Consider the following 22785-nt stretch of genomic DNA (forward strand, 5'->3'; position numbering starts at 1 on the left):
CTTTTCCCATCAAAATCATACAGAACTACAATAATAATTTTGCATGCCTTCAAGATCTAAATCAAGCCCCCAGAACACACCAGGACCTGCTCAGGACATAGAGGAGTTTTGCCCTGAGATAACCCCTTAGTCCAAAAATTGGGGTTATCCAGTTCAGAAAGCTTGTTCCTAAGGAGTGAGGACCATCGGGGTATTGATGGTTCAAGTGAGATCAAGAGTTTAGGCAATCCAAACTGATAAACACTATCAGATATCATCCTCTCCCTCTGCCTCTCCCCACTTCCCCCCATTTTAGCAATGGGGAAATCAGAAGCAGCAGTAAAAACCTACAAGAGATTCTGGCACTCAACAGACTTCAATAAATTGTCTAGTGAAGGCTGAATAAAGTGGGTTACATAGCAGCACTTCCAGGAGACTTCTTATTGGCTCACTTTCTCACTTAGGAAAATGGGGACAATATTTGTTGAATCACAGGACAAAATGAAATGCTTCTACAATTTTCAATTTTTCTAAAGGTTGGAAAGAACGCAGCACTCGCCTTCCCTATCCTATACATACGTTTGTCTAGGAAAAAGAAAATAAACTTGTTTGCTAATACCTAATATTAAAACTTGAAAGATTTCCCATAAGATAACTCATATGATATTTAGACCAGCCTGAGGTGGGGAAGTGGCAGTTCTAAGGCCTGTGTAATCCATCTCCCAGGGATAGGGCCAGTCCCAGGGTCCTGTCCCCTAAGGCCCTCCAGGGCACCTTGGGCAGCTCCTCTCAGGCAGCCCTGCCGCCTGCCCCCAGCCCCATCGTCCTCCTACCCGCTTCCTGCAGTCCTCCCCTCCTCCACTTCAGAGCCTTCTGCTGCTTCCCCAGGTGCCCAGGCCTGAGCGGCAAGGCCACTTTAAGGGCCGCCGGGCGTACGTGTCCGCAGCTGCTGGCCCCAGAACCATTAGCGCGGGCTGGTCGCCCGGGGTAGCTGATCTGCGGGGAGGCTGCCCCAGCACCGGGCACGTGGGCAACGGGCCATGGCGGCCTCAATTATCCGCCAGGAGCCGAGCCAAATCTCTAGTCAGGTAAGAGGCAAGAGGCAGAGGAGGCAGCTGCGTTTGTAACCGCCCCGGCCCAGGGCAGTGGTGGCCCCTGCGGCTGCACAGCCGGCACAGGCGTCTCTCATTGCCTCATCCCGGGAGGGCAGGGGCAGGAAGGGCTACTTTCAAGGGCGGGAGCGAGCCTAGGGCAGAGGGTAAGGCAGGGCTCCTGAGGCTGTCCAGGCCCAAGGTCCTGGAATCCCATGCTGGGCACCTTGCCCCACTCGAGGTTGGGACCAGGCTGTATCCTCCCAGGAAAGGAGGCGGAAGAAGAGTGTGTTTTACAAAGAAAACTCTTTCTAGCCCTGGCACCTGCCAAACTTAAAAGCATTTTTCAGGCAGGAGACAACTGGTAGGAGCAAAGGTGAGTAGGTAGTTGGGGCTGGTGGCCTGGAAAAATGTGAATTACATTTTTAGCTTGAATATAGGAAAGTTTATGTAATGTAGGAAAGCTTATTTTCAGCACTGTTGTCTTGGCACAACTTGGGTGCTCTTCTTTAGTTTGCTTACTGGCATGGCGTTCCCAAGTGACCTTGCAGCCTTCCTCGGCGCACACCCTCATGGGCAGCTGTGTGTGGAAACCAAAGCGGCTGCCCTCTTCACACTTCTTCCCACCCTCCATGGAACTCCAAAAGCCCATGGGCCTCTTTGAAAGCGCCTTATTTATCATCCAGTAGTAAAAGCACACAATCACTTGTGTAGCTGTTTTAGGTAAAAATGAAAGGTGATTATTATCCCAATTGGAAGGGTGTAAACAAAACCTCACCCATCCCAGAAAGCAGGGCAGTGTTGGCTTTCTTATTTCCCATATGAGAGGGAAACCTTTTGGGCTGTGTGAAGTTTTGTTACCTCTTAGAATGTTCTACATACTTCAATGTCCTCACTCCTTAGGAACAAGATTTCTGAACTGGAATTATGACCTTTTGGAAGTGGATCAGTTTAATTGGTTTTCTTAATTATTTCAAAATGGAGGCACCTATTTAAACACAATGGAAAAATAGTATTTTGTGGTGCAGGATTAGGCAAAGCTGCACCAAATGGAATTCTGAATAAAATGTCTGATTAGTAGTAAATAAATAATTGTGGTTTTCTACCCCTAAGACAGTCTGAAGCCCCAAATGAACCTTTTGTTTGCATTTGAAGAGCAATTTAGTCTCTCCACATAGAGCTAAACGTTTAAGCCCTTGACACCTGGGGAAAATGGAGGCCAATGATTGCCAGGTGAGAGCATCAGCCCCTCCAGCTCCAGTGAGTGTCAGTGCTGCTCCAGGTGATAGAGTCACATAAATAACAACTCACTAAAATGTAGAAGCCATTGGCTTGAAGCACTTGAGCACTTATTGCTACTAATTAAGGGTTTAGCCTGGGGCAGATTGCAAATGGAAATCCAGTATTTAAAAAATCTAGAGACTGGAGTGGCTGGAATGCTACTGTAATTTCAGAAATCAGAGGGAGTGGATCAGGAGTATTGGTGACAAGGACGCTGTGTTATAAAAGTTGCCGCACTTAAAAGATCTACACCAAGGTGATGTGTTGGTAGTGTTTATTCCTGAGAGGTGGAATTACAGATACTTTTTACTTTCTCATTAGGCTTTTTCAAATGTTCCAATATTTCCCAAATGTTGGTTTTGTTAACGTAAAAACAACAACATTCAAACCTATAAAGAATTTTTGTGAATTTATTTGAGCCAAACTGTTGACAATTGCTGGGAAGTAGGATCTCAAGCTATGAAGATAGTGCTCTGGAGAATGGCGGTTTTCACCTTGTTTTATACATTATAATCAAAGGAGGAGAAGTAAGTGGGTTACATGAAATTCATTGGTGATAGATTAGGAAGGCAGAAGAAAGCAAAGTGGGGAAACCTCTGGGATTGGATAAAAAGTAGAATGATAGACACATACTTCTTTTACATAGAAGAGCACAGGATAGTTAACAGTCAACAATTAACAAGATAGCCGAAACCGGTTTGGCTCAGTGGATAGAACGTTGGCCTGCAGACTGAAAGGTCCCAGGTTCGATTCCGGTCAAGGGCATGTACCTGGGTTGTGGGCACATCCCCAGTAGGAGATGTGCAAGAGGCAGCTGATCGGTGTTTCTCTCTCATCGATGTTTCTAACTCTCTATCTCTCTCCCTTCCTCTCTGTAAAAAATCAATAAAATATATTAAAAAACAAACAAACAAACAAACAAAACAATTAACAAGATAACTAACAATAAAGGAATTTGTGGTTTGTGCCCTGAGGGGCCCGGAAAAAGGGAAGTTACAAGTTACCCTGACATTCCACAGGTGTGTTATCTTAGATCCTCAGTAAAGATTGAAGTTGATCTTTGTCAGGGAAGATACTGGCCTAGGACATGACTACCCACTATAAAATGCTTTTTAATGAAAAGCTTTTAATTTCAGACCATCTTTAGTTCTCTTGAGTTTGCAAGGCCACCGCACAGGCCTTCCCTGAGTTACTCAGATTAGCATGTGTCCCTTTGTCATCCACACTTTTATTTTTTTAAAAAGGTGCAATAAGCAATTAAAATATTAAATTTATTTTTCCATCATGATTTATTCCCTCTATGCCTTTTTCCACCTCCACACCCCTCTCAATCACTCCACTGTTGTCCAAGTCTCTGTGTTCTCTCTTTTTTTCTTTTCTTTTCTGTTTAATCCCTCCACCCACCTCAACACTTCCCACTACCACCAAGCTATCTGCCTTCTCTCTATCTATGAATCTGTCTCTATTTTGCTTGGTAATTCAATTTAAATAGGAAAAAAAAAAGTCTGCCAAAGGAAATCTAGCATTGGTTCAAGTTGTGGTGCGTACAGGTGAAAATCTTAAATGTACTAAAAGGCAGTTTTCCAGAGCAGCATATCCTAGAAAGTTTTATTCAGTTTTCTTTTATTATTCTTATCAGTAGATTCTTCTCATCACATGTGTTCGTATTAAACCATCAACAAGATCTTTTTAACTGATAAATATTACAATTTAAGTTGATTAGAAGCTATTCAGTTAATTTGCGTTACCTTGGGATAGTGTTCTAATTTGTCTGATTTCTAACATTACAAGTATGGTATGGCACTAATTTTGTAGGGCCGGGAAAGAAGCCTTTGCAGGAGAGCAATCGGTTCTTCTTCCCAAAGCTGCTTTCTTTCATGCTCTCTCTGTGTTCTGGTGCCAGGCACTCTGCAAACTTAGACTCCTGTGCAGAGGACTGCTTAGTGGTGTTGCACTTCCTCATAAGTTTTTGGGTCCCTCTCCCACTTCTTGGATTTCTCCCCACTCTCCAGGACCCGCACTCCGTCCTTCACTCCACAAGACTAGCTGAGAGGTTGGGGGAAATAGAGAACTGAGCCTCTGAGGTGCATGCAGTCAGAAGGACCAGGACTAGCTAGCTAGGTATGGGATCGAGTTATCAGCTGATGTCCGCTATTCAAAACTTATCTTTGCTCCTCAGTAGGCCCAATTACCTGAGCCCTATGGCTCAAGTAATGCAGAGAGCAGTTTGATTTAAGGCTGTTTTCACTGCCTGAGGTGCTCACATTTTCCTAATTGTACCTCTCCCCTTCCCCAAGTTGATTTGACATTTTTCTGTACTCTTTGTGTTCAGGTTTGGTATTACTTGAGAAAACATGACAATAACAACCACCTACAGGATATTGTACACACATTTCTTCTTATAACAGTCTTTTGAGGTATTATACCCCAGATTAGGATCACATAAGTATCTTCCTAGTAAGTGGCTGAACTAGGGTGACAGACCCTGGTCTATGTGCCTTGAAAGCCTTTGTTCTCTTTTCACTGCATAGAGCTGTTACAAAAGGAGCAGTGGTAACAGCTTTGGTGGAACTGAGGCTCATACACTATACTTCGTGAGTTCCAAGGATTGAAAGCCATACTTACTTATCAGGAGAAAAAGGACTACTAGAATGTAAGCTCCATGGTGACAGGGACTTTGTCTAATTGTTCACCTTATATTCCCAGCATAGCATCTTCCCTATAGTAGGGCTCAGTAAATATCTATGGAGAGAATAAATAGATTTCAGCCATATTTAAGCAGTTGCAAAGTAGCAGGATCTTTTAAAGGAAAAGGAAATAAACCTTTCTAATAGAGAGTTTTACAAGTTATTCATAGGCTAGGACACCCTGATTTATATGTGTTTCTCCTATATAATAAAAGGGTAATATGCAAATTGACCGAACAGCAGAATGACCAGTTGCTATGATGCGCACTGACCACCAGGGGGCAGACACTCAATTCAGGAGCTGCTCCCTGGTGGTCAGTGTGCTTCCACAGGGGGAGCACCACTCAGCCAGAAGCCAGGTGAGCACAATGGCAGTGTCAGGAGCCTCTCCTGCCTCCCAGGCAGCACTAAGGCAGGTGGTAAGGAGAGAGGGCTCCTGGACTGCAAGAGGGATGTCTGACTGCAGGCGGACATCCCTCAAGGGGTCCTGAACTGCGAGAGGGCGCAGGCTGGGCTGAGGGACCGCCCCCCCAAGTGTACAAATTTTCATGCACCGGGCCTCTAGTTTTAGTATAATTATCAATAACATCCCTTTTCATTCTCAAAAATGTTTCCGTTTGGAAGGTAAATGCAATGGTCACCCTATCTGTAACAGATAGATTGTTTTTGGACATTTGTAGGTTAATTCAAAAACAAAATTAGAATCACTCCTTTTATGACCACTTGTTAATAACCATTTTCAATGCTTAGTGTTTGGTTCACATAGGACCATATTGGTACAGAGGAAATCCTGTGCCATAATGGTGATTTGCAAAGTCTGCACTAAAAGCATCAAGGTGGCTCAGAGTCTCATGTGCTCCTACAGTACTATTAGAAATGAGGAATGTTTATAAAATGAAAAGGAAACATTCTAGAAGGGTGTTTCACTCATCGAGAGTCCTAATATTCTCTACTATAGAAATTCAAAATTTTAAAGCTCATTTGAAAGTGTTATGCTGTTGTCGTAATGAATGATATTTGAGGGAAGTAGAAAGGAGAGACTGGTGACATGGGTTGATATTCTGCTATGAAAGGCTATACTATAGAGTTTGAATTTTTATCCTGTTTAAAACAGGGTGAGGCAGGTGAGCAAGATTGGCTCATGTTGGTGAATTGAACATGCATGTCAATGTCTCCATCCACCCAGACTCTATGTCAGGAGATATTTTAAAATGTAAATAACATGGAGAGAAAAAAAGGGGTGGGGGGTATCCCAAATTAAAAGTGCAAGGAGACATAACAACTAAATGCAGGTCCTCAATGGGATCTTGGCTTGAACAAAGCAGCTTTTCTGTGAAAACACACACACACACACACACACACTTCAACAGGAAAACTTGAAATTTAAAAATCAGATAGAATCAAATCGCCACTAAAACAAAGGTACAAAAACACAGTTTAAAATACATAAAGAAGAGAAGAAATGGGAGGTCAAGCAATTCTAGTGACAGTTCAGGCAGAATGTTAGGTGAAACAATAATGAAATGGGCTAGAGGGCACTCACTTAGTGATGAAGTTAGCTGCATGCTGAATACCTGGGCCAGTGGAACCCCTGAATTTCTTTAGCCCTTGGACTCTCTCAGCTCACTCCCACTACAGGTGGAGCCATAGTTCTTTTAAACCAAGGATAAAACCCAGGAACTGCTCTTTCCAAAGAAAATGAGCTATATGTAGTACAATTATATGTAGTAACAACAGGTTCTTGTTAGTAATTTGCAGAACTGTATAACTGAAAAGGATTAGGAAAGGCAACTCTGCCCATGAGGGAAAGCTTGCTGTTTTTTGACAAATTGTTAGTCCCAGCCTCTGCTCTCCAATCTTTGCTTCCATTGTTCCATCCACTCACACCAAGGTTGTTGTTAGTTGTCCCTTTAAAGGAATCAGTAACTGGGGAAACAGACCACCTCAACTGCAAGGGAAACTACTTAAAACCATCGACATAAACCATGACTCATTTTTATGTTTGGATAACCAAGGATCACCAGACATTAACAGAACTAGATGTAATGCACAGACACTAGACAAAAATTACCAAAAAATCTTAGAAATGAGCCATTTACATTAAACAAACTGAAATTGTAAAAATTTTTAGAAGGACTGAAGACTGAGCTGTTCATATGAAAAATAAAGTTAAGGAAGTCTCTCAGAAGTTGAGACATGAAGGATCAATTTAGAATGTCTAACATATAATGGGAGATTTCTAAGGCGAGACAAAGACACAAAGAAGAGGGAATAAAGAAATAGAAGGAAATTCTAGAGCCAAAGATCTACTGAGTGCTGAAAGGGCGAGGGCTACGCCCTCCATCTTGCCTCAGGGTAAGGGCTATGTCCTATCTCCTCCCCTTACTCCAACCCCCCCTATAAAGCCCGTCTCTACACGGGGGTTTGCTCTCTCGGCCACTTGGCTTGCCATTGTGTCGGCGAGTCTGGTGGATGGGGAGCTCAAGCTAGCTTGAAATACAGATTCTTATGCTTTTGCATCGGACTGGCTGGCTCCCTGATGTTGGTTTCTTGGGGATCTTGAAATCTGGGCATAACATTTGGGGGCTTGTCCGGGATTCCCAAGACCATCCAGGGACCCCCCAGTTCGAAGAGTCTGGCCGCGGTAAGTGTCTGTGTGTTGTGTATTCTGTTCTGTGTGATATATGTTATCTCTAAGGGACTCATCCTGTATCTGGAGGAATGGCTTCTAGATGGTACTCACCGTCAAAACTCGGACTGGCTAAGAGTTCGAATCTGGCCTATCTTTAAAAAAAAGGTAGAAGAGAAGCATTCCTAGGCAGTTTTCTACTGCCTCTGCTCAGGGACTTGTTCTGTATCTGTCCTGTGTGAGCTCACTTATGAAATCTGTATTCGCCCGCATTGATCTCTTACGTGGACGCACGAGGATCAAGGGCGGGAGGAGTCGAGGGACGCCTCGGCCCTCCATCTGTAGGGGTGTAATTTTGCTTCCGCGGAGTCGGAAGGTCTGTAGAAACCCCAATCTGAGACAAGGCGGGTCGCACAGGTGGTTCGCTCCCGTTTCGGTTTTTGCTTCCATGGAGTTGGAAGATTGTTTTGGTTTCGCTTCCATGGAGTTGGAAGGCTGTATTTTCGGGCCCATTTAGTTTTCTGTGTTTATATGTTTCTTTCTGTGAACTTACTGGACGGACGTTATGGAATGGACTCTGACTGCTCCTTTGGGTATTGTGATTGATCATTTCAAGGAAATTGCGGGAGGCTTTAGAGCTCCCTCAGGAATTGGGAAGTTGTTAGAAATTGAATGGATTGTTTAAACTCTGAATGAATTTCTGGTGAAAGTATGTGAGTGTGGAGGGAGGGGGCCTGCCTTCTCCCCTCCTTTGTGTGGCTACAGGATTTCGGTCCGGTGGGCAACTGAGTAAGGACCTATGAAAGCAGGTCACACCCTCCCCAGGTAAATGCGTCTGAAATTTCTGTGCACGTGTGAGAAGAAAAGCTGGCTTAGAACTAATGTGCGCACCATCCGTTTTTCGATAGAATTTTAGCCTGGAAGCTCCTTGCAAATCTACAGAAAAAGATGCTAGCTAAATTCTAGCAGCAGGATTGGCATTTCCATGATAACAGTTTTTCCAAGGGAAAAAAAGATGGTCCCTTGTTAATTAAGAAAGCTTTTTTTAATGGAGGAAGGAGATAGTCTCCTCCTGCCTGCAGCAAAATCTTAAAGAATGTGGTCAATTTACATCTGAAAAAACCAGGTAGGCCATAACCTGTTTCAGGGCTCAAATATGGTTTTCCAAAGCCTCTTGGAAGTAAAAAGTAATTTACTCTAATTTGCCTCATGAAGAATCTAAAGAACAGAATTAAATCTATTGGTTGAATATTGAGAAATGCTGAATATTTAACTTGCCAGCTAAAAGTTTAAGGTCTTTTTTTGTCTCACCGTTGGGAAGTCTGAAGCTACACCCTTTTTTGGTGGAGGGCAGGGTAGACACGCCCTTCCCCTAGCATGCAGGTGGTCCAGTTCCCGCCAGCAGCCATCTTTAGAAATGTTAATTTGCATTTCAATGGCTACACCTTTTGCTAGCCTACCTTCCCAGAAAAGGTCAAGCAGCCAAAAGGTGGCTCCTTTGAAATCAGCTTTCTGTCAGTATAACTTGTTTTTGTACTCATTGGTCTGATTAAAAAGAGGATTAATTTTAACATCTCAACTGAATTTTTAGTACAAAAACCAGTTTAAATTTAATTAATATTCTTTAAGATAATTATAAAAGGTATAAACAGTCAATGAAATTTCTGTTTGTCTACAATATAATGTTGGCCATCTATCTTTTAGGGATTTTGGTTTGCTCTTCCCTTGTTTATTGTGAGAATAAAGAAATCACCTTTTCTGTCAGAGAACAGTTTAGACAGCCACAATGTTGAGCTGCGTGACTTGGCAGCCGCCATGTTGGCCGCATGGTTTGCTGCTCCCCTGAGGGCCGCCATCCTGAAACAGCAAAGGCCCCTTCCTCTGATTTAGTCAGGGGTGGAGGTTTAAGGCGGAGTTTTGCTGCAGAAATGTGGATGGGGCAGGAAGTGTGCTTGCCTCGAGGATTTATTTTTAAGCTAATCTCTTAAATCTAGAAAACCCTGCTTTCCTTAAACTAAAGACAATTAAAGGTTATGGCAAAGTCTTTAAAAGGAACTGATAGCAGTAATCCAATTTCTAAAGTACGATTATTTCAGGTAGAAACTGGTTTCTGTAAATTGATCTGTCCTTATTGCTTAAATATGTATAACTAGTAAAATTTCTGTGTCTCTTAAAAATTTTGAATGTATTACTAATCTGAGAAATGTTAATTATTTACATGACACCTAAAAATTAAGGCTAAGAGTTCTAACTGGAAAGCATGGCTTTGGTGTGATGGGAAAAAAAACAAAATATAATGTTGAATAAATGATAGGCCAGTGAGCTGGGACTGGTCACTGGTGGATTGTGAGAAGGGCTGACTTCTTCCTTGATACCCCTGAAACGTCAGAGGGTACTTCTGGCCTTGGTTTTCTTGGGTTTTGGTTTTGGATTTGTTTGTTTATTTGTTTATGATAAGTACCGTTTCTATCTGAATGAGACATAGGTCAAGAATCCTAGATCCCAAGACTGTAAAAATACTTGTTCACTGAAAAGGTATGAATGTAAATGTTTATTTGATATTTGTTTGCCTACTTGGGTATAATTATTTGTTCATGTAAGTGTGAAAATCTGCAGAAAAAAAAAAGGCACACGCTTGATTTCTTAAGGCTGAGTGCTCTGACCAATAGCAAAGCACCCTGAGCGGCCTCTGGGATCTTTCCCCTAGGGCGCTTGCTCTCTGCCAGAGGTGGAATCGGCCTGCCTAACTAGTAAACATCTCTATCTGTTTGTTTGCTGGGAACTTTGATTTGCTATGTGATATTCTATGCTGGGTTGAGATTTTGGAATTTTGGGTAGATTTAAAAGGTATTTATGGCTTTTCTAGTCTGATTGGGACATTTAAGGATGGGGCTCACAGTTCCTCAAGACAAAGATTTAATGGGCCCTTCCCCCTGCCTGTGCTGAATTAGATAATACAGGCCAGTACTGATTAAGGAAGACAATGGGCCTTGAAATCTATAAAGATAGGCGGGAATGAAGCTGGTCTAATGTACTGTAAGGGTTTGGTACCTGTTGCTGCTAGCAAAGGAGGGGCTGATAACCCCTCCTAGCGCACTCCCTTGAAAGAGGCCTGGTTGCTGCTCTGCCACAAAGGGAACTGGTAGAAACAAACCATGGAACCTGGTGGGGGCCATGGAGTGAGACCCTCAAGAGGTCTGAGAGTCACTGGAGCAGCCGGCCACCATGGGGCCATGGGGAGAACCAGAGCTCCTGGTGTGGTGCCCAGAGGCAGTAGCCTCAGCTCCCCCACTGCCTGTGGACCTGGAGGTGAAGTTGGAGGCCCTGGTGCTCCTGCTGGTGCTCACGCTCATCTGCAGTCTGGTGCCCATCTGTGTGCTAGGCTGACCGGGAGCCAGCCCCGAAGCCTCAGCCTTCCGACAGAAAGTCCTGAGCCTAGTAAGCTGCATTGCCGGGGGTGTGTTTCTAGCCACCTGTCTCCTGGACCTGCTGCCTGACTACCTGTCTGCCATAGATAAGGCCCTGGCAGCCCTGCACGTGTGACCTGGGTCCATCACACCCACGTCCAGTCAGCGGACCCATCCATGATCCGGAAAGACTTCGTCACCAAATGGAATGTCGATCGAGATCAATGCAACCTGCTACCTGCCTGATGCTGGTAACATTGCTTGCGACTTAGATGATGCCTGCATCTTCATGGACATGGCTCCAAAGAGACAAGGACAATTTATATGAAGGCCAAAAATAGACTTTAGTAGGATGTGGCTGCCTGAAGCAGCCATGATGCCAATATCATGTTTCATTGTATTGATATGTTATATTAACCTTTAATTCTCTTGCAGGTTTGAATGTGTTCTGGCTGTCCTGGAAGGGAACTATGTGGGGTGACCCCCAAAAGTAAAGGATAGCTAGCTGCCAAGAGGACAGGTGCCCAAATGGGCAGGAACCGTACCCATCAGGTTTTGGTCTCTGTTGAGAGACAGCTAACAGTTGGCAGCCTGTAATACTGTCTTACAGGCCTTTGTCACCATCCCCATGTCAGGGGTAATAAGCTGGAAAAGGCCTGTTTAGAATAGAAGATCTAAGGCATGATTATGCATAGAAAGAAAGTTTTATACCAACAGTTGCTGTTTTGTTTTAAATCCATGAAAAAGAATTGGCAAGGAAAGTCAGAAAATCTTAGAGTAGATCAGTATGTCTTTCTTCTTATGTAATTCCTCCGAAATTTGGCAATGCTAACATGGCAATACATTTCTTTGCATAGATTCAATAAGACCGGTTCCTAATAGTAGTTTTATTAACGGAAAACTTTGACTGGAGTATCATGTTTTAAAGAACCCTGTCTGAGCTCTAAAGACTTGAAGCCAGTAAAAATGCCATGAAGAAAGCCTGGTATCCTGCTTGGAAGCCCTGAAGATGGCTGGCGCTGGAGTGTCAGGCCCATGCCCTACCATCACTGGCGGTTGGTAAGAGTAGAAGGGGAGCAGTAGGGATGCCTCTGCGTTCCTGTGGAACCCCCACACACTCTGGGCCGCAACAAGTAGGAGGGCTACTGAGATGGGCTTAAAGCCTAGAGTGTGGGCTCAGGTGGAGTTGCTACAGGTGAGAGATTCACCTAACTCAGCAGATACTGCAGGCGGGCCTGATGGCAGCTGGGTGGCGTGGCTTCCTGGCCCTACGGGGCACATTAAGATTCAACCATGAAATTCCAGCAAAAATAGTCAGTTACCATTCTTGTGTTTATAAAAACATCAGGCCACATTGAATAATCTTGATTTGGCTTTTTAATAGCCATGGAGGAACTTTAAGAAGAAAAATCCTATTTCAATAGAAGTTGTTAAAGCTAAAATAATTTCTTCCCCTTCCACTGGACCATTTGTTAAACATATAGAAACAGTTCAGTTGATAGTTCTGTGTGCCCAGTTCGGGCCTCTAGCAACGGTGGAATAGAAATGCAGTCCGTCTCATGATTGAGCCGGAAGTTCCAAGACAAAGGGGGGAATGAAAGGGCGAGGGCTACGCCCTCCATCTTGCCTCAGGGTAAGGGCTACGTCCTTTCTCCTCCCCTTACTCCAACCCGCCCCCCCCCCATATAAAGCCCATCTCTACGTGCGGGTTCGCTCTCTCGGCCACTTGGCTTGCCATTGTGTCGGCGAGTCAGGTGGACGGGGAGCTCAAGCTAGCTTGAAATACAGATTCTTATGCTTTTGCATCGGACTGGCTGGCTCCCTGATGTTGGTTTCTTGGGGATCTTGAAATCTGGGCATAACAGTGCTAAGTATGATTAATAAAACCCATGCCCAGCACATCCTAGAAAACTATTAAAACCCACAGCAAAAGAGAAAAGCACCATAAGAAAAATAAATCAGCTTATTCTTTTCATCAGAAACTTTGGATGCTAGTATTATCAGTGGGATGGGGTTCCTGGGGTGCCACTGGAATAAGAATTTCTGGAGGCCCTTACAGGAGTTATTATAGAAAGCTTTATTTCTGTGGAATTATATCCTAAGTTTCCAAGGTCCCATTTTCCTTTGTCCTGCCAAGAAAAAAGTCCCATTTTATTTTTAGCAGGGCTAAGGTAAAAGCCAGTGTCCAGAGTTTTGCTCCATGTTGGAGAACAGCTCCAGTCCAGCATCAGGCTAGCTTAGTTTATGTTCCTTGCTATAGTCCATTAGTCCATTGCATGTGGGGTCCACAGGGTGACATGGCTAGGGGTGGGGGGGGGGCAACATAGGCAGGAGCAAAGCCGAATGAACCAGAGAGCCAAGAGTCAAGAGCCAAGAGAGAGAGAGAATGCCTTTGTCTAGGCTATAGGGGAGTATGTATTTCCAAATGTTCATGGGCTTGCATTGGCCCTGCCCCCTCTGTTTCCAGGTTAGATTGACAGCAAGCACCTGCCCTATATCACCCCAACTTCACTGTGCATACCCCAATATCCCTGTTTGTTCAGTCCCTTTCCCTAGTGTTTGCAGGGAATGGGTCAGTGGTTCCCTGGGGAGTGTGAAGTTGCAGCATCCTGGTGAAGCTGCCTAAATGACATGCCTATAATGTCTGGCCTCCCTTTGCTCCTTTTCTATTATTAATAACCAGCTAATTACAATGGTATCACTAGAATAAAATTTCCCAGTATCTTCAAAGTTCAGAGAAAGAAATTTTGACCATAGGAGTACTTATTAGGCAAACCTAACACTGAATTGTGATTCCCTAATGCCACTTAAATAAAAGAAATAAGAAGTCTAACTCCCAAAATATTTTATGAGCAACAGGAGAGAAAAGGGAAAAATTTGATCAGTAAAAGAGAAGGAATGAGAAAAAAGAAACAAAATTCAATATATGGGAAATCTGAAATAAGGTAAATAAAACCATTTCACATTAAGTTGTAAATGTTTCACAATTAATTAATAGTTAACTATATCACATTAATAACAGTTAATGCCATTAATGTAGTGTATAACTTAAATTCTTATATTAAAAACTGAAGTCTCAGGTTGTGAAGAAAAACTAAAAATTCAAATATATGTCATGTATAAAATTCACACAAAATCAAAATAATATAGAAGGGCTCAAAATAGAGTGATATGAAAAAAAAGTGCTTTATATCAGAAAAAAAATTTCAGGTAAAAAGGGTTTAAAAAGACAAAAAGGTATATTTCAAACATATATAGTTTTAGAAGTAATTATCAATACATGATATTTAGATATTTAATATATACATTATATATCATATTGTATATATTAAATATTATAGCCATATGAATATGTATAATTATGAACCTCTATATATATAAAAGGCTAATATGCTAAGTGTCCTACCACCTGTTCGACTGGTTACTGTGACGCGCACTGACCACCAGGGGGCAGACGCTCAATGCAGGAGCTGCCATGCTGCAGTGACTTGGCAACGGCGGTTCTCTGGTTATGCACCCTGAAACCAGAGAGGAGGGAGCTGGATTCCTCGCGGTGCCATGTGATTCCACCTTCAGCCATGGGTTATGTTGTTGCTGCGCACTGTTGGCCCCGAATCTGGTTAACTGCACACTTGCATTTGCGTTCCAAACCCTGTATGACAACAACTTTGCAGGGTGCCCTCTTGCACTATGGGACCCCTTGGGGGATGTCAGAGAGCCGGTTTCAGCCTGATCCCTGCAGGCCAGGCCAAGGGACCCCACCTACCAGAGGGACCCTGCTCACTCTGCAGACACCCGGGAGGGACTGAGGGAGGTTGGCTCCAGGGCGTGTCTGGCCCATCTTGCCCAGTCCCGCCCCACCAGCCACCTTCTAATTAATTTCCTTTCAATGTGCACGAATCCATGCACTGGTCACTAGTCTATAATTAGAGTCTATAGCAGTGATGGCGAACCTTTTGAGCTCGGCATGTCAGCATTTTGAAAAACCCTAACTTAACTCTGGTGCTGTGTCACATATAGAAATTTTTTGATATTTGCAACCATAGTAAAACAAAGACTTATATATATATATATTTTTTTAATTAAATCTTTATTGTTCAGATTATTACATTGGTTCCTCTTTTTTCCCTCCCAAACTCCCCTCCACCCAGTTCCCACCCCTCCCTCCGCCCTCACTCCCCACCCACTGTCCTCATCCATAGGTGCATGATTACTGTCCAATCTCTTCCCGCATCCCCCACACCCCTTTCCCCCCACAAGAATAGTCAGTCCATTCCCTTTCTATGTCCCTGATTCTATTATAATCACCAGTTCATACTGTTCATCAGATTATTTACTCACTTGATTTTTAGATTCACTTGTTGATAGATGTGTATTTGTTGTTCATAATTTGTATCTTTACCTTTTTCTTCTTCTTCCTCTTCTTAAATGATACCTTTCAGCATTTCATATAATACTGGTTTGGTGGTGATGAACTCCTTTAGCCTTTCCTTATCTGTGAAGCTCTTTATCTGACCTTCAATTCTGAATGATTGCTTTGCTGGATAAAGTAATCTTGGTTGTAGGTTCTGGCTGTTCATCACTTTGAATATTTCTTGCCACTCCCTTCTGGCCTGCAAAGTTTCTGTTGAGAAATCAGCTGACAGTCGTATGGGTATTCCCTTGTAGGTAATTGACTTGCTTTCTCTTGCTGCTTTTAAGATTCTCTCTTTGTCTTTTGCTCTTGGCATTTTAATTATGATGTGTCTTGGTGTGGTCCTCTTTGGATTCCTTTTGTTTGGGGTTCTATGTGCTTCCTGGACCTGTAAGTCTATTTCTTTCACCAGGTAGGGGAAGTTTTCTGTCATTATTTCTTCAAATAGGTTTTCAATATCCTGTTCTCTCTCTTCCTCTGGCACCCCTATAATTCGGATGTTGGTATGCTTGAAGCTGTCCCAGAGGTTCCTTACACTATCTTCGTGTTTTCGGATTCTTTTTTCATTTTGCTTTTCCTGTTGGGTGTTTTTTGCTTCTTCTATTTCAAATCTTTGACTTGATTCTTGTGATCCTCTGGTCTGCTGTTGGGAGTCTGTATAATGTTCTTTATTTCAGTCAGTGTATGCTTAATTTCTAGTTGGTTCTTTATCACAACATCGAGGGTCTCACTAGATTTCTTGAGGATCTCACTATATTTATCGGCGGCTTCTAGACAGTTCTTTCAAGACCTTAAAAGTGTGGTTTTGAATTCTATATCCAGCAGTTTGCTCTCCTCCATTTCTTTCGTTTGTGTCCTGTTTCTTTGTCTCAGCATTTTTTATGCTTCCCTGTGTTGAAAAAGTGGTTTTCTGTGCTGAGTGTCCTCTAGGGCCCAGTGGTTCAGCCTCCCCAATTACCTGAGGAGGACACTCTTGGTGCACCCCCTTGTGGTCTTTGTGCACAGTCTTGTTGTAGTTAAGCCTTGATTGTTGTAGTTATCACTGGGAGGAATTGACCTCCAGGCCAATTGGCTGTGAGAATCAGCTGTGTCTGTAGTGGGAAAACTTCTGTGCTGGAGACACCCCTCTGGGGCAAGACTTGCTTCAATGGGGCTTTGGTGCTCACTGAGTCTGCCCCCTGAGTATGTCTTTTATGGTTCCACGGAGCTGCAAACTGGATGGTCCCACTCTGACCTCTGGGCTTCCTGGCTCCTGGATCTCTAGGGAGGTGCTAATCTAGCCTTTTCCTGCAGCTATCCAGCAAAAGCCTCCCTGCAGGGCTTGGGCGGGGCTAGCAGTTATGGCTGCTCTCAGACTTGCCCTCAGTGGCTCTGCTTCTCAGTGTCCAGGTAATCGCTGCAAGCCCCTAGGAGAGAAAGCTGCCCTCGGGTTCCGACCAATGCCAGACAGTCCTGCTTCTCCCGTATGAGTCTGGGTCTCTAGAGACTCGCCCGGAACTGGAGCTCAGAGCCTGAGACTCCCTCCTGATTGAAAACGACAACCGTGCGCCCGCTCCACATGCACCTCCGCACCTTAGTATTTTACTTCCGCACTGCGCCTCTTCTAAGTCTCGGTATGTTTTTCTCTTTCTTTCTAGTTGTAGAATTTCCACTCCGCCAGCCTTCCTGTGGTTCTGGATGATGTCTGTTCCGTCTTTTAGTTGTATTTTTGAAGTGGTTGTTCGAGGCAGCAAACTCCGGTGTTTACCTATGCCGCCATCTTGGTTTCTCTCAAGACTTATATTTTTGGCCGAAACCGGTTTGGCTCAGTGGATAGAGCGTCGGCCTGCGGACTGAAAGGGCCCAGGTTCGATTCCGGTCAAGGGCATGTACCTGGGTTGCGGGCACATCCCCGGTGGGGGATGTGCAGGAGGCAGCTGATCGATGTTTCTCTCTCATCGATGTTTCTGACTCTCTAGCCCTCTCCCTTCCTCTCTGTAAAAAATCAATAAAATATATATATATATAAAAAAAAAAGACATATTTTTGACATTTATTTTATATATTTAAATGCCATTTAACAAAGAAAAATCAACCAAAAAAATGAGTTCATGTGTCACCTTTGACACACGTGTCATAGGTTCGCCATCACTGGTCTATAGTTAGAGAAATTGACAAACCATAATTAAAGAGGGAAGTAGACTTCTCTAATTTATCTCATAAGCTGAAAGATCAGGGCTACTAAAATAAGAAAGAAATCAATTAACAAGTTCAATCTAAAATATATGGAGAGAATATACAGTGGGGCCTTGACTTACGAGTGTCCTGACTAACGAGTTTTTCGAGATACGAGCCATCTCTTGGCTGATTTTTTGCTTTGAGTTGCGAGCGAAAATTCGGGTTACGAGCCAGCTTCAGATACCCCACTGCTAGTTGGCGCAGCGAACGTCACAGTGAACGCCACAACATCAGCCCAGCATCACGTGTCTAACTCGTTCACTTTAAGATTTGACATACGAGTAATTTGAGTTACAAGCTCTGTCACAGAACGAATTAAACTCGTAAGTCAAGGTCCCACTGTATGCCCAACAGAAAATACACATTGTTTTCAAGTATCCATGGAACATTAACAACAGTTGGTTGTCTGTTAGGCCACAAAGAAAATATCAACAGCCCAGCCAGTGTGGGTCAGTGGTTGAGTGTCAACCTATGAACTAGGACAGTGATGGCGAACCTATGACACGCATGTCAGAGGTGACACGCGAACTCATTTTTTTGGTTGATTTTTCTTTGTTAAATGTTTATTTTATTTAAATATATAAAATAAATATCAAAGATATAAATCCTTGTTTTACTATGGTTGCAAATATCAAAAAATTTCTATATATGACACGACACCACAGTTAAGTTAGGGTTTTTCAAAATGCTGACATGCCGAGCTCAAAAGGTTCACCATCACTGAACTAGGAGATCACAGTCTCTAATAAAGCATTGCCAGGAAAAGAATGAAAGCAAGATGAATTAAAAGCAAGTAATAAAGCTGAAACCGGTTTGGCTCAGTGAATGGAGCATCGGCCTGAGGACTGAAAGGTCCCAGGTTCGATTCTGGTCAAGGGCATATACCTGGGTTGCAGCTGGTCGATGTTTCTCTCTCATTGATGTTTCTAACTCTCTATCTCTCTCTCCCTTCCTCTCTGTAAAAAATCAATAAAAAAATATATTAAAAAAAAAAGCAAGTAATAAATATTATAAATTTTAAAATTAATACATTTGAAAAGGTATGTGAAATGGACTTTTAAAAATATATATGAACAAAAGTAAGAGGAGGTATAAAACCTAAATTTTTGAATTTTAAGGAACTATAAAAGGTAATTAAACCCCCTCTCTAAATGACATCAGGCTCAGATTTCACAGAGATGTTTTACCTAAACTTCAAGAAGCAGATAATTTCTATGTATTACAAGATATTTAAGACTATAGAATAATATTGAAACTTTCTATTTTATTCTATAAAGCTGGCATAACCCTTATACCCAAACCAGATAAGACAATGAAATAAAAATTGTATCTGGTTTCACTTATGAACATAGATACAAAAAACTAAAATAAAAGGAATGAATTTAATTCATTGTACATTACACATTATTCCAGCAATGCAATGATGGCTTGATATTAGGAAATCTATTAATGTAATTCACTACCTAACAGATTAAAGGAGAAAAAAATGTTTTTTACTAAAAAAGCATTTGGTAAATTTTAACACCCATTTCTGATGAAAAATTCTTAACCTTCAAGTACAAAGAAACTTCTTTTTTTAAAAAATATATTTTATTGATTTTTTACAGAGAGGAAGAGAGAGGAAGAAGAATAGAGAGTTAGAAACATCGATGAGAGAGAAACATCGATTCAGCTGCCTCCTGCACGCCCCCTACTGGGGATGTGCCCGCAACCCAGGTACATGCCCTTGGCCAGAATCGAACCTCGGACCCTTGAGTACGCAGGCCGATGCTCTATCCGCTGAGCCAAACCAGCTAGGGCCAAAGAAATTTCTTTAACTTGATAAAGGTTACCGACCAGAAACCTTTTGTATCATATTTATTGGTACAAGCATTTGAAATATTTACACTAAAGAAAGAGGCAAGAATGCCCATTGTCACTTCTGCTATTCACCATTGTTTGGAATATTCCAGTCAATGCTTTAAGATCAATAAATATAAGGCATATATTATGGAACAGGGGCAAAAATGTCCTTTGGAAGGCAGTATGACTATCTACCTGGGAAATTCAAAAGTATCAACTAAAAGGTATTGTAACTCAATAGAGAGCACAATAAAGTACTTGAAATAAATTCCTTATACAGAAATCAATGGTGTTTCTCTGTCAGCTATGATCAATCAGAAAATGTAGTGAGAGAGAAAAGCTATACCCACCACAAAACTCTGAAACCTTGAAATAGCTAGGAATAAATATATGAGGACACATGCAAAATCCATATGAAAGAAACTGTAAAACTGAAGGACATTAAAAAGGCCAGAATTCTGTGAATCATTCTTAGAGAGATTTGATACAGTAATGACATTTTCTAATTAATCTTTAAAGTAAATGTAACCATAACAAAAATTTTGACAGGGTTCCTGAAAAGCTTATGTTAAAATTCTGTTGGAAAAGAAATTGTGGGAAAATATGTAAGAGCCAAAATGAATACAGCAAGAACCATATGTTCTATCAAATATAAGGCATACTATAAAGACCTAGAAATTAAACAATGTGGTATTAATCAGGAATAGGGAAACAGATCAATAGATCAGAATGAAGCCCTGGAAAACAATATATATAATGTTACTGGGGTAATTAACTCTGCATTTGAAAAGGATGAAACTGGATAACTCCTACCTCATGTTAATCACCAAATAAATTCCAAATAGGATAAAAAGCTAACTGCTAAAGTAGTACCATAAAAGTATTAGAATACAATGTCAAAGCATATCTTAATTTTTTAAAAATTTTCAATAAGAGATGATATACAATATCATGTTTCATGTATACATTATATAACTTATAGTGATTACCCTGATAAATCTAGTACCCATCCGACACCATACATAGTAATTATAATATTTTTTATTATATTCCCTATGCTACACTTTAAAACATCCCCATGACTATTTTGTAGCAACCAATTTGTAGTTCTTATTCCCTTCCTCCTTTTCACCCATCTCCCCAACACCCCTCTCATCTGGCGATCATCAATTTGATCTCTGTATTTATGAGTTCTTGTTTTGTCTGTTTATTTTGTTTTTAAGATTCCACATATAAGTAAAATCATATGGTATTTGCATTTCTGTGACTTACTTCACTTAGCATAATACCCTCTAGGTTTATCCATGTTGTCCCAAATGGTAAGATTTTTTTTATGGCTAAGTAATATTCCATTATATATATGTACCACTTCTTTATCCATTCATCTATCGATGAATACTTAGGCTGCTTCCATATATTGGCTATATAATGCTGCAGTGAATATAGGGGTGCATATGTCTTCTTGAATTAGTGTTTTGGATTTCTTCAAATAAATTTCCAGAAGTGGAATTGCTGGGTCATATGGTAGTTCTTTTTGTAATTTTTTGAGGAACCTCCATACTGTTTTCCACAATAGCTGCATCAATTTGCATTCCTACCAACAGTACACAGGTGTTGCCTATTGATTGATATGTACTTATTGCCATTTTATTATTTTCTGGCTGTTTTGTAATTTTTTTTTCTTATCTTGCTCCCTCTGTGATTTGATGATTTTCTGTAGTGGTATGCTTAGATTCCTTTTTATTTATCTTGTGTATTAATATAGGGTTTTGCTTTGTGATTATCATGAGGCTTACATAAAACATTTTATGTTTATACTAGAGGCCTGGTACACGATTGACTATTAAGTTGTGGGTTTATTTCTGGCCTCTCTATTCTGTTCCATTGATCTATATGTCTGTTTTTATGCCTGTATCATGCTGTTTTAATTATGATAGCCTTGCAGTATGGTTTGATATCAGGTAGCATGCTTTTTCCAACTTTGCTCTTCTTTTTCAAGATTACTGTGGCTATTTGGGGTCTTTGGTGGAAAGACCATATAAATTTTTGGATTATTTGTTATAGTTCTGTAAAAAATGCCATTAGTATTTTGATAGGGGTTGCAATGAATCTGTAAATTGCTTTGGGTAGTGTGGACATTTTAAGGATGCTAATTCTTCCTATGCATGAGCAAGGTACAGTAGAACCTTGGTTCTTGAACTTAAATAGAATTAATATAAATTGAATTAATCCATTCCAGATCTCCAAATGATTCCCTATTTTAACCTTTCTTATGTATATGACATGTCTAATGAACTGTTTAATCTATGAGCAAAAAATTCTTAAATTTATTGAACCACTCCCTACTAGCCTTAAATGAATCACTTTCAGTACTCATTCCAGGAGTTCCTTTTAGAAGGTTAGTATGCAGTATCTTCACTTTTTCACATATCACTGCCACTGAAATGCTGTCACCAGCTAACTGCTTTTTATTTTTTCCAAATCAAAACAGTTTTTCTACCTCTTCAATTGCCTGTGATCATTGTTTCATGAGCACTTTTATACCCTTAGTAAAATCAATATTCTTGATGGCCTTTTTTTTATTGTCTAAAGTTTTACATATGTCTCCTTTTCCCCCAATTAACCCCTCCCCCCAAAGCCATTCCCACCCTGGGCAATCCCCACCGCCCCACTGTCTGTGTTCATTGGTTATGCTAACATACATGCATACAAGTCCTTTGGTTGCTCTCTAAACCCCCCTCCCTACCATTTGTCTCTGGATCTATTATTGTTCATCAAATTATGTTGATCATTATATCCCACATATGAGTGAGATCATGTGATATTTATCTTTCTCTGACTGGCTTATTTTGCTTAGCATAATGCTCTCAGTTCCATCCATGCTGTTGCAAATGGTAAAAGTTCCTTCTTTTTTTATAGCAGCATAGTATTCCATTGTATTGATGTACCACAGATTTTAATCCACTCATCTGCTGATGGGCACTTAGGCTGTTTCCAAATCTTAGCTATAGTAAATTGTGCTGCTATGAACATAGGGGTGCATATATCCTTTCTGATTGGTGTTTCTGATTTCTTGGGATATAGTCCTAGAAGTGGGATCACTGGGTCAAATGGGAGTTCCATTTTTAGGTTTTTGAGGAAACTCCATACTATTCTCCACAGTGGCTGCACCAGTCTGCATTCCCACCAGCAGTGCATGAGGGTTCCTTTTTCTCCACATCCTCGCCAGCACTTGTCG

The 22785-nt window shown here is 41.6% G+C and overlaps 1 protein-coding gene across 1 annotated transcript in view; it reads left to right on the plus strand.

Annotated features, from left to right (window-relative positions):
* The first annotated feature begins 1019 nt into the window (after positions 1–1019).
* Positions 1020–22785, plus strand: part of SOHLH2 (spermatogenesis and oogenesis specific basic helix-loop-helix 2) — a 140911-nt gene continuing 119145 nt past the window's right edge. The window contains exon 1 of the mRNA XM_070408739.1: positions 1020–1067. Coding sequence (XP_070264840.1) covers positions 1020–1067 — 48 coding nt within the window. The remainder of the gene's footprint in view (positions 1068–22785) is intronic.

The sequence above is a fragment of the Myotis yumanensis genome, unplaced genomic scaffold, assembly GCF_028538775.1.
Source record: "Myotis yumanensis isolate MYYU_CA2020_CCGP unplaced genomic scaffold, mMyoYum1.0.hap1 SCAF_3, whole genome shotgun sequence".
Taxonomy (NCBI): domain Eukaryota; kingdom Metazoa; phylum Chordata; class Mammalia; order Chiroptera; family Vespertilionidae; genus Myotis; species Myotis yumanensis.